Here is a 10,816-nt window from a genome sequence, read left to right as displayed (position 1 = left end):
GAGAGATAAAATGATAAGACAAAAAAGGGAAGTGCTTGTGTTGCTGTCAAAGTGAGAGGAGACAAAAGAAGGTGGGTAAGAACATAACATGTGGTGAAGGGTTCGATAAAAGAGAAAGTGCTTGTCTTCCTCTCAAAAGTGGGTAAGGTAACAAGTGCCCTTATGACACTGGTTAAGGTGCATTAGAAAAGGCACGTTACATCACATTGTTTTGAGATTTTTACTCATGTTTTGCTGTATCACAAATTCATCCCATTTGACCTCACCTAGACGAAAGACGTTAGTTTCTCCCGTTAGTGCTGGTTACCCAAACCGGATCCTCTCTCTCAAGCAATTATACAATACGAATCTCTCGAAATACACTTTCAAAAAAAAAAAAAAAAAAAAAACACTACTGCCATGTCTGCTGCCAGGAATTTTTTTTCATCGGTCTCTCCAAGTGGTGAGAGAGGCGTAGGGCCTAGTGACAGGATCATATGAGAATGTTGTGCAAATGCTCAAGTGTCGTAGGATGGCTGGTTAAAGAATTGAGAAGTAGAATGGCTAACTGATGCAGGACAATATATAGAATAGGAAAATCCTACACTCTTAATGGGATTAAGACTTTAGGACAATTTAGGGCTTACACGGAAAATTAAAAGAACACTTAACAACTTACCTAGGGCCAAATTAACGCCTAATTAATCTATGGGTAGCAGCATTAATGAGACTTAAATAACATAAATAATTATAAAGATCGTAATTAAGCATGAACTAAACCTTATACAAATCAATCAAAGCGATAATGATTCGTAAGATGAATTGATAATAGAAAGATTAGTCTGAAACTAGGCCTACGCAAGCAACCAATTAAAAGAATTAAAAGCTAATGCAAGTACCAATGATAGATGTCACACAAGCATGAAAATAATAATATCTAATGAAGAAAAACAAAAAAAATGTCCAGCAACAATAAAAGGCTTAAAACGGTACAGTTTTGGGTTGTAGGGGTATTTTGGTAATTTGGTATATCTGAGATTTTGGTTTAATACTGCTGTCCAAATCTTAGGTTAAGGTTTAGAAGGTAAAAGCAAGGTCAATCTAGGGTTGCTCTGATTTGGTGGTAGGTTAAGCTATGGATCTTTAAAAAGAGTTTTCGAGCTTGAAAATGGTACAAATTTTCAATAAGGCTCAAAAGGGGTTTAAAGTTAGGGTTCTTGAGTGTTTATGCTGAGGTTTAATCATAAAAATAATCCTTCACAGTTTCAAAATGAGATCTTAAAGAACGAGAGAGATTTATGGATTTTGGGTTTTTGTATTTTAGGGTTCAAGAACAAAGAAAAAAAGAAAATTTAATTTACTAACCTTCTTTATGCTGATTTGATTAAAGAAATAGAAGATAATAGAGGAAAAGAGATGAGAGAAGATGATTCCAAACCACCAAGATGAGAATGAGAAGAAGAAGTCAAAGCCACAATAGCTCTCACAAAAGAAATCTCAATTTTATTCAATATTCAAAGACTCTTACATTGCTTTCATAAGTTGTATTTATAAGAAAAAAGAAACCCTAGAAGATAACCTAAAGTTATGAACTAATCTCAACCATTCATCTAATCTAAAGCAAAGCTAAATAAAGATAAAAACTTTCCAAAAATAGTAATCCCGTAATTGACCTATACTCCTTCCTAAAAACACTCATAAGTTGCTCAAATCACATCCAAATCATGTGATCTTGGGCCCATTAGATAGGTAATTGAAAAACCTTTCTAATAATACTAAAAACACACCAAACGGGTGAGATTTGATGCCTAAAAAGTAGGCTACGAAAAAAATGACGAAAATAGAAAATAAATAATAAAAAAAGACGGCAATGTCCATGGCCCATGCTAGAGTCTACGCCATCATTCTCGTCTATGTCTGCGCTTGTAAACCTTGAATCCACGCCTCTTGTTGATGTCCCCATCACTAACTCCGTCGTCAATGACTATTTTTCTCTCTTAATTAGGCCGTGTGACAGTGTTTCCTTATGTCATGCAAGACGAAAGAAAAACATGTTTTGGAAGAAGGGAGTACATTGCTAAAAGCAATGAGTTGGGGCACATCTGCCAGCTCCCCTAGCATATCAAGTGATTAGGCGATGACATGATTCGACCAATTCCTCCACCCCACACACGGCAGAGGCACGAATAGCATGGGGGGGCATGGCCCCAATGACTTGCAAAACCTCTTTTATGGTGCATGGCTATACATGCATGCTTAGCTAGCCATGGCTCCCCAATGACCAATGGAGGGAAGTGTAAATTAGTCCGGCCCCCAAGTGTAAATTCCTGGCTCCGACCCTATGCCTCCTCTTTGTGCCAATATTCTCAACTAGGTTGCCAGCTTTGGTTGCTTGGTCGGGATAGAACCAATGCTTATTAAATGGCGACACCGCTTCCTTTGTTAGGTTGAAGCTCTGCTCTTCTCCTTGTGAGCCCTTTGTGCTCTAGCAAGGCCACCCTCTTCGAAGTTGCTTGGAAAAAAGAAGAGTAGGTCGCCCCACCCACATAAGGGCACTAGCTTATATGTCTTCTTTTGAAGCTCCGTTGGACTATTCTCTTTTCTTTTGGCATTAATATCTATCTCTTCTTTTGCTTCCTTTGATTGGGTCATTCAATACTGTCATTAAGAAGCTTACTAGCATTAAAAACTAGTAGTGTTATTAGTCGGGGAATGATAAATGCGCCCCTTTTCTGCTTCTCTTGCTTCCTTCATTCAATATTGTCATTAAGAAGCTTACTAGCATTAAAAACTAGTAGTGTTATTAGTCGGGGAATGATAAATGCACCCCTTTTCTGCACTTGGGACAGCCAACTGCATTGTACGTGGTAATCATGTCACTTCATTCCTTCAAATGTGAAGCACATTTGAAAATCAACACTGATGTGAGATCGAAAATCAACTCATCTGACAGTGTTGATGACCCGTCTCTTTGGGAAATCGCTTACAACATTGGTTATAAATTCAATCCCAAAAAATCAGAGCCAAAGTTTATCTCCTGGTCACCTCCTAGCATCGATGAGATAAAGGTTAACACTGATGCATCCCTTGATGCTAATGGGGGGGGGGGGGGCATTGGGGGCATTCTCAGAATTAATGATGGGTCTGGTATAGCACAGTTTTCACTTCTCACAGATCTGGAGGAGATATTTGGGCTGGAACTTCTTGCTATAAAAAATGGCATTGAGCTAGCCCTGCGCCATAGTTCTCATAGCATTTGGATTGAATCGGACTCTTCTTACGCAGTTGAAATTGTAAAGAAATCCGCAAAGTGCCCCTGGAATCAGATTAACAGAGTCCACCAAATCCACAATCTCCTGGAAAAATCCCACAACTAGATCACCCATGTGTGGAGGGAAGGAAATACTGCTGCCGATATCCTCTCCAAAAGAGGCTTCCCGGCAAAGGGAGAAGATTTGTGTATGAGTGTGATCACTCCGGAGCTTCAGGACTCTATTCTCAAAGACAGTGTTGGCATGATTTATGCTAGAATGTAATCTTTCCTTTTATGCTAGCCTTTGGGTGCTAGCCTCCTGGCTTTTTAGCCTTTCGATCCTTATGTATTTTCTTCTTGCTTGCTAATATATTTTGGTCGGGGTCTTGCCTAACCCTAGCTTACTCACCAAAAAAATAAAAATAAAAAATAAAATGTGAAGTACATCAGCCCTTTGCAGTCATAGATATAATGCAGCTGGGTGTCCCAAGTGATGAAAAGGGGCACATTCATCATTTTCCTCTTTCTATTGCTCCCTTTTTCCTCTGTGCTTGGCTTTGAACTGTAATGTTAGAGTAGTCACTTGGCTTTTGGCTTCTAATGTAATGAGCCTACTAGCCCCCTATCACGCTCGTATTAATATAGTAGCCAGCCTTCCCTAGATTTCTAGCTTTAATGTGGGTTACTTAGCTGCCTTCAGGGACTAGTGTGACTAATGACCTTCCTTGCTACTAATCACTCTGAAATCTATTCAAATAAGTGCAATGCCCTTCCTAGATGCCTTATTAGTAGGGGTAAAAAACTTTCATGGCTTTATGGCAGTCGTCTTCCTCCTTTTTCTAACCAACCTGTGACTACTAGCATTAATCAGCACACTTTACCTGTTTTCCTTGTGTGTCTGCCTTGACTGCCTCAATTAGTTGACTATGGCAAGTTTTTGGCATCAATGAGCTGAGCCTCCTTTCCAACCGACTCAAGAAAGATGGGATTAACGATTTGATTTTTCTTTAAGCCTCTCTTAAGAGCTCGCTGAGGTAATCCAATAGGTCTGAGATTATAAAGATTAGAGAGGGCATGGTTTTGTGACCAGCATTATCCTTCTTGCCCCTGACCATAGTAGCCCTATGACATCACATGCTAGACAAATACTAGATTTCAAACAAGAGCCCTATGACATCACATGCTAGACAAATACTAGACTTCAAACAAGAGCCCTATGACATCACATGCTAGACAAATACTAGACTTCAAACAAGAGCCCTATGACATCACATGCTAGACAAATACTAGATTTCAAACAAGAGCCCTATGACATCACATGCTAGACAAATACTAGACTTCAAACAAGTAAAGACATGAGAACAAACAAGCAGCTATTAGTAGCCATACTCATATAATAAACTTCCCTGGACTCCAAACAGATGCTCAGATCCTCTGTCGTAAATTCAGACGTTTTTCCCTTCATTTTTTTAATGTTTATATCCCCACGACAAACCTCAAACGACACACCACTGCCATTTTAAATAATAAAGGAAATATGCATTTTTTAATCAACATCTCCTCTCCCACTTTTAATATGCACACCCACTCAAAAAACCCTAAACCCCCTTTCACAACAAACCCTAAACCCTAAATCCCCTTCCAATGTCAACAACACAACCCCTATTTTCCCTCCTTCCTCTCAAACCCATTCCCTCAAACCCTCACAAAAGATCTCCCAACCCCATCATCGCCTTAAAATCTGACCCACACCTCTCCGGCCGTAAGCTCCGAGCAGCAGTTATCGGAGGCGGTCCCGCCGGTGCTTCAGCCGCCGAAGCCCTAGCCGCCGGCGGTGTCGAGACCTTCCTCATCGAGCGCAGCCCCACCGGATCAAAACCCTGCGGCGGTGCCATACCTCTCTGCATGCTCGACGAATTCTCCCTCCCGCCGAATATCGTCGATCGGAAAGTGACGCGCATGAAGATCATCTCCCCTTCAAATCTGACCGTCGATTTCGGGAAAACCCTAAAACCCCATGAGTACATCGCCATGCTCCGTCGCGAGGTCCTCGACTCCTTTCTCCGGGCCCGAGCCGGATCCAACGGAGCCAATCTCATTAACGGACTGTTTACGGGTCTCGAGGTCCCATCTACGGCCTATGATCCGTATGTCGTACACTATACGGAATCGGCAGGAGAAGATTCTGTGGCCGGAATCCGGCGGAAGGTTCCGGTCGATGTTGTGATTGGGGCGGATGGGGCGAATAGTCGCGTGGCAAAATCGATTGGGGCGGGGAATTACTCTTTTGCCATTGCGTTTCAGGAGAGAATCAAATTGCCGGATGAGAAAATGGAATATTATCGAGATCTGGCGGAGATGTACGTTGGGAACGATATCTCGCCGGATTTTTACGGTTGGGTGTTTCCGAAATGCGACCACGTGGCAGTGGGGACGGGAACAGTGACCGGCAAACCGGATATCAAAAAGTTTCAAGCAGGTATGCATCCCATTATAAGAAACTGTGTTTTATGTTTTGTTTAGTTTTAGATTTTATACGGTGTGTGGCCGTATGGTTCAGTATTTTTCAAAAAACTATTGTACGGCCATAAGATGATCTAAACCGTTGATTTGTTGGGTCACAGACTGTAGTGTAGGTTGTGCCAAAAGAGTCATTTCTACAGGATGATCCTAATCCTACGATTTATAGAGGGAGTGCACATTTTCGATACATAGGAGTGTTAAGATCATCAATGGAATTGATTTTGGGGGCGCGAGCTCAACAAATGGACGGTTTGGATCATCCTATAGAGTGAGCACAATACTTTTTGAAAAGTAGGGGACTATATAGCCACACACCGTATAAAAACTCAGTTTTCATCCCATGAAAATACAGTTTTTTTGGTTCTGTTTTGAATTTGTTTAGCTTATTACGAGTTTTTATATGGTGTAAGCCTGTATAATCCAGTATTTTTCAGAAGGTATTATGCGGCCCACACCATAGGATGATCCAAACCGTCCATTTGATGGGCCACATTGGCACATTGTAAATAGGATCATTTCCATTGGATGATCCTGGTCTTATCCTCTCTAGATCAGAGGCCTAGGATCATCCTATGGAAATTATTATTTAGGCACACCCTGTTTACAATGTGGCCCATTAATTGACGGTTTGGATCATCATATGCTGTGGGGCGTGTGATGAAAAGGGGCGCATTTATCATTATTTCCTTTGAAAAATTGTGGACTGTATCGGCTTTCACCATATAAAAACTCAGCTTATTCATTCTAATGGTTTTGTTCTGAAATTTGAGTGTCATGACAGGGATTAGAGATAGGGTTAAGGAGAAGATTAGCGGAGGAAAAGTGATTAAGGTGGAAGCCCATCCAATTCCAGAGCACCCACGTCCGAGGCGAGTGCAAGGTCGAGTTGCACTCGTCGGTGACGCGGCCGGGTATGTGACCAAGTGCTCCGGAGAAGGAATCTACTTTGCGGCAAAATCTGGGAGGATGTGCGGGGAAGCGATCGTTAGAGCGTCTGAGAATGGGAAGAAGATGATCAGCGAGGGTGATTTGAAGACGAATTATCTTAAAGAATGGGATGATATGTTTCTAAGTACATTTAGGTTCTTGGATCTTTTGCAGAGGGTATTTTATGGGAATAATGTGGCGAGAGAGGCACTTGTTGAGATGTGTGGGGACGAGTATGTGCAGAGGATGACGTTCGAGAGCTATTTGTATAAGAAGATGGCGGTTGGGAATCCGATGCAGGATGTGAAGATGGTGTGGAATGCGTTGGGGAGTTTGATGAGGGGTAAGATTGTTGGGAGAGAGATGGCGAGATTGAGGTTGTAAGAAGAAGTAATCTTTCTTTCGACACAAACAAACGAATAGAGAACAAATGGGATTAACAAATAGGATGGATGTGTACACGTCCAAACAACGATAATAGCACTACCTGTTGTTGGTATTCTAGCATTTACCATCATTACAACTGTGTTCCATTCGACACTTTCTTACTCCCATTAATCTGTCACGAGGCTCATTATGGGAGGAGAGAACAGCGGGCTTAGTTTGAATCAATATTATTACCTTCCAATTCTTTCCTCATCTAAGTAGGGCTGCAACTCGGGTCGGGTTGGGTTTTTTTTCCGGAAAACCAACGTTTCCCAAACCCGGCCCTACCCATGATAAATCTCGGGTCGGGTCGGGTTTTTTCACGTTGACGCAATTTTTTAAGGAAAATTCTTGTTTGGCAAGGCAACTCAACTCATAGAAGCAGAAATTACACTCACATTACACTCACATTACACTTGAATCAAACAATGATGTAATTACACTAACATTACACTTGAATCAAACAATGCTGTAATCAAACAATGTTGTAATTACAATCAAACACTTGAATCAACTCAACTCATAGAAGCAGAAATTACACTCACATACAATAACAGTGGGTGCGTGGGTTTTCACTTTTATGTAACTCGGGTCGGGTCGGGCTCCTTCAAACCCGGCTCTACCCGAGATTCATGCGGGCTTTTGAATGCTGAACCCGGCTCGACCCGAAACCCATGAAACCTGAACCCAACCCAGGCTATTTTCGGGTCGGGTCGATGCGGGTTGGGTAAAACCCGGCTCGAGTTGCAGCCCTACATCTAAGGTGCCTTTTTTTATCCCAAACGTGAGCCACAAATAGGGGTGTAAACGAGACGAGCCGAGCTAACTCGGCTCGGCTCGTAAAGCTCAAAAGCTCGGCTCGGGCTCAAACCAGGCTCGGGCTCGGCTCGGCTAAGCTCGTGAGCCTTAACGAGCTCGGGTTATATTAAATTCACACCCCTCATCTTCCCTGGACAGCCCTATCTAGTGTAATTTGACTACTCTTTTTACACTACGGGGGTGGTCCAAGTAACAAATGGGGTTCAAAAAAGAAGTGACATATTTTGCCTCCCCCTTTCACTCCCTGGACAACCCTTTTAGTGTATATATTAATATATAATATATATATTTAAATATATTAAATTCTTAACGAGCCGAGCCTGGCCTAACTCGGGTTCGGCTCGTTAAGCTTAACGAGCTCGGCCAGCCGGCTCGGCTCGGCTCGTTAAGGATTCGAGCCGAGCGAGCTCGACCGAGCCAAAATTAACACCCTTAGCCACAAACCATGAAATGTCATTCCGCCTAGAAAATCCCACCTAAAAAGTTGAATTTATGGATGTTGTTGGGTCAAAATTGGGCTCCAATAACATGGAGACATGTGGCATGGGGCCCGCAAAATACACAAACCAAGACTGCCATGTGGCATAAACAGATCCTAGACGGGACGCAAGTCCTTCGTTGCTGAGAGAGACCAAGGACTTCCAACAGAAAGCCGCCTTGAGGCACAATGGTCCTAGAGGTTCCGTCCGAGAGGAGGGTCCTCGGCCGAGGAGGAGCCCTCGGAGGTGATGACCGGAGCCCCCTCCCCAAAAAAACAACCCTACTTCAAGCCATGCCAAGGCTTGACTATGGTTATTTCATGACTCAAGCTCATAAAAGTTAAGCAAAGATTAACCGTTTATAATTCTTTAATTATTATTTTCTTATTTATATGCCCATGTGTGTATATGTGAAACAATCAATTACCCCAACAACTGACCCCACAAATTTTCCATGGTGGTCAAACATGGGGCTAACCATCTCCAACCACACCATACATTGGGATATTCTGCTAACCATTAATTTTGGTACTACTGTAACTCTGTAGTTTTATAATTTAGTGGAGTCTTTAAAAAAGGATGAGAATTTTCTGTAGTATAGAGGTTGGTAAGATAATAGGCAATCTAAACTATTCTAGTCTTCATTGTGCTTGAAGGTCCCATCTAGCTACAGTGAGCGAGAAAGCACAGATGAAGAAAATGCAAACAGTAAGGAGCCTGAGCAAGGAACCTCCTCCTCTGTCACCACCACCACCACCAAGTTGAAGATGGAAGTGAATGAAAGAAATTGGTCAGAGCTTCAAGATTGAATTGTAGATTTGATCAGATCACGTTTATTTCTAATAAGAGATCACATCCATTTCAGTGGCGTCTGTAAGAGTTGGAGATTGATCAACCCTCTAGTACGCTTATCTGGGAGACCACTGCTCTTGTTCACCCACAAACGAGATGGTTTGTGCAAGTTCTTTTTTCCATAGTGTAACATGATTTATGACACTGCCATCTCCCACCTAAAGGATACTACATTCCATTTCTCCAAGGACGGCTGGTTGCTACTAGCCACACTACCTCCTCCTTATATTTCTGATCCTGAGCGTTTTCCTGATGTTCCATTTTCTTATTGAATCCCTTTACAGAGGAAAAGATCAATCTTCCATATTGGAATAATATTGATGACCCTTTTACGGATTATAAGCCTCATGGCTTCTCTTTCTCCTCTCAGCCCATGTCTCCAGACTTCATTGTTTTCTGCATTTGTAACCCTCATAACTCTCATTCTTCTTATGTCAATATCTACATCTATCGTCGCAGTGGTGAAACTTGGACTAAAATAGAATACCAAAATCATTTGCCTTTCCTGGTAGGTCATAGCAACCCTGTTTATCATGATGGGCTTTTCTATTGCTTGGCTCTGGATAGAAAGTTAGGGGTTTTTTATCCTAGCAAGTCTACTTGGACAGTTTTTGACAAGCCTAGAAGGGTCAAATCCGAGACCTCTAACTTTTATACAGGTGAAAACTATATGGTAGAGTCTAATGCAGAGCTATTATCAATATTCACAGATGATATCAAAGGTCCAATTCATGTTTTTCAGCTAGACCGTTGTGAGATGCTGTGGTTGACGGCAAAAGACTTCAGAAATCGGACTCTATTTGTCAGCCATGGAAGATCCCTTTCTGTAGCTGCGACGAAAAGAGGGATGGAGAACAAGATATACTTTCCCATGTACCACCGTGATTTCACTGACAATTGCTTGTTCTACTCTATGGAAACAAAGTCATTCACACTTGATTTTCACATGTCTAAGAAATATGTCTACAGCATCTGGATTTACAACTAGGGTGGTTGATCATCTAGTGAAAAGTTAAATTGCAATAGAATTAGGTAATTGGTTTTGTTGGTAAGCTTGTGGTGGCATTTTTGCAAAAGCCCTGACTTAAAACTGGGTGAAAATAATGGGAGGTGAGCCCTTGTAAATTTTATCAAATGAGAATTGCTAGCGTCCATCGCAGAATGCATTTCGTAGCTGGTCTGTCGCATGTCAGACCGCCCAGTCACCAACCTCGTGAATGGAGACAAAAGCTGTTGTCGTCATTCACGAGGTGGCTGGTCTTCCAAGGACCCTACCAAATCCCTTTTATTTATTATTTTTTCTTTCTTTTGAATAAATAGTTATCTTTCATCTTTTATTGTGTATTATTTTAGTCATTCTATACAGATTAGGGTGTTTTAGGTATTTTTAATTGTTTTCTTATTTTTACAATTTTTTCTCAAACACATCATGGGTACATCAAATAGGGGAGCTTTTAGGCTTCCTAATTTGCTTCATATTCCATTTTTCATCTATGAGCAGAGCTTTTAGGATTGTAAAAATACAAGATGTTAAGATTCTTCCTAAATTTGGATGGAT

The 10,816-nt window shown here is 41.6% G+C and overlaps 2 protein-coding genes across 2 annotated transcripts; both read left to right on the top strand.

Annotated features, from left to right (window-relative positions):
* The first annotated feature begins 4,674 nt into the window (after window positions 1–4,674).
* Window positions 4,675–7,313, top strand: LOC143881998 (geranylgeranyl diphosphate reductase, chloroplastic-like). The gene is made up of 2 exons (XM_077385366.1): window positions 4,675–5,711; window positions 6,537–7,313. Exons 1-2 carry the CDS (start codon window positions 4,877–4,879, stop codon window positions 7,064–7,066), a joined length of 1,365 nt encoding a protein of 454 aa, XP_077241481.1. The 5' UTR covers window positions 4,675–4,876; the 3' UTR covers window positions 7,067–7,313.
* A 1,560-nt stretch (window positions 7,314–8,873) lies between these two features.
* Window positions 8,874–10,246, top strand: LOC143880601 (F-box/kelch-repeat protein At1g57790-like). The gene is made up of 4 exons (XM_077383587.1): window positions 8,874–8,942; window positions 9,063–9,114; window positions 9,223–9,357; window positions 9,543–10,246. The coding sequence occupies exons 1-4, from the start codon at window positions 8,874–8,876 to the stop codon at window positions 10,244–10,246; spliced, it is 960 nt and encodes a 319-aa protein (XP_077239702.1).
* The last annotated feature ends 570 nt before the right edge of the window (window positions 10,247–10,816 follow it).

Source organism: Tasmannia lanceolata, unplaced genomic scaffold, assembly GCF_043159265.1.
Source record: "Tasmannia lanceolata isolate RefF3 unplaced genomic scaffold, GAP_Taslan_0.1 ptg000007l, whole genome shotgun sequence".
NCBI lineage: Eukaryota > Viridiplantae > Streptophyta > Magnoliopsida > Canellales > Winteraceae > Tasmannia > Tasmannia lanceolata.
Note: the sequence above shows the minus strand (reverse complement) of the source record. Positions and strands in the feature narration are given on the sequence as shown.

Bases quoted from the DNA above. Each gene is read 5' to 3' on its own strand.
- LOC143881998 (XM_077385366.1), top strand. From the start codon at position 4,877: ATGTCAACAACACAACCCCTATTTTCCCTCCTTCCTCTCAAACCCATT. The intron at 5,712-6,536 runs GTATGCATCCCA...GTGTCATGACAG, and splicing joins TATCAAAAAGTTTCAAGCAG to GGATTAGAGATAGGGTTAAG.
- LOC143880601 (XM_077383587.1), top strand. From the start codon at position 8,874: ATGGGGCTAACCATCTCCAACCACACCATACATTGGGATATTCTGCTA. The intron at 8,943-9,062 runs GTAACTCTGTAG...TTGTGCTTGAAG, and splicing joins CCATTAATTTTGGTACTACT to GTCCCATCTAGCTACAGTGA. The intron at 9,358-9,542 runs GTTTGTGCAAGT...ATCCCTTTACAG, and splicing joins GTTCACCCACAAACGAGATG to AGGAAAAGATCAATCTTCCA.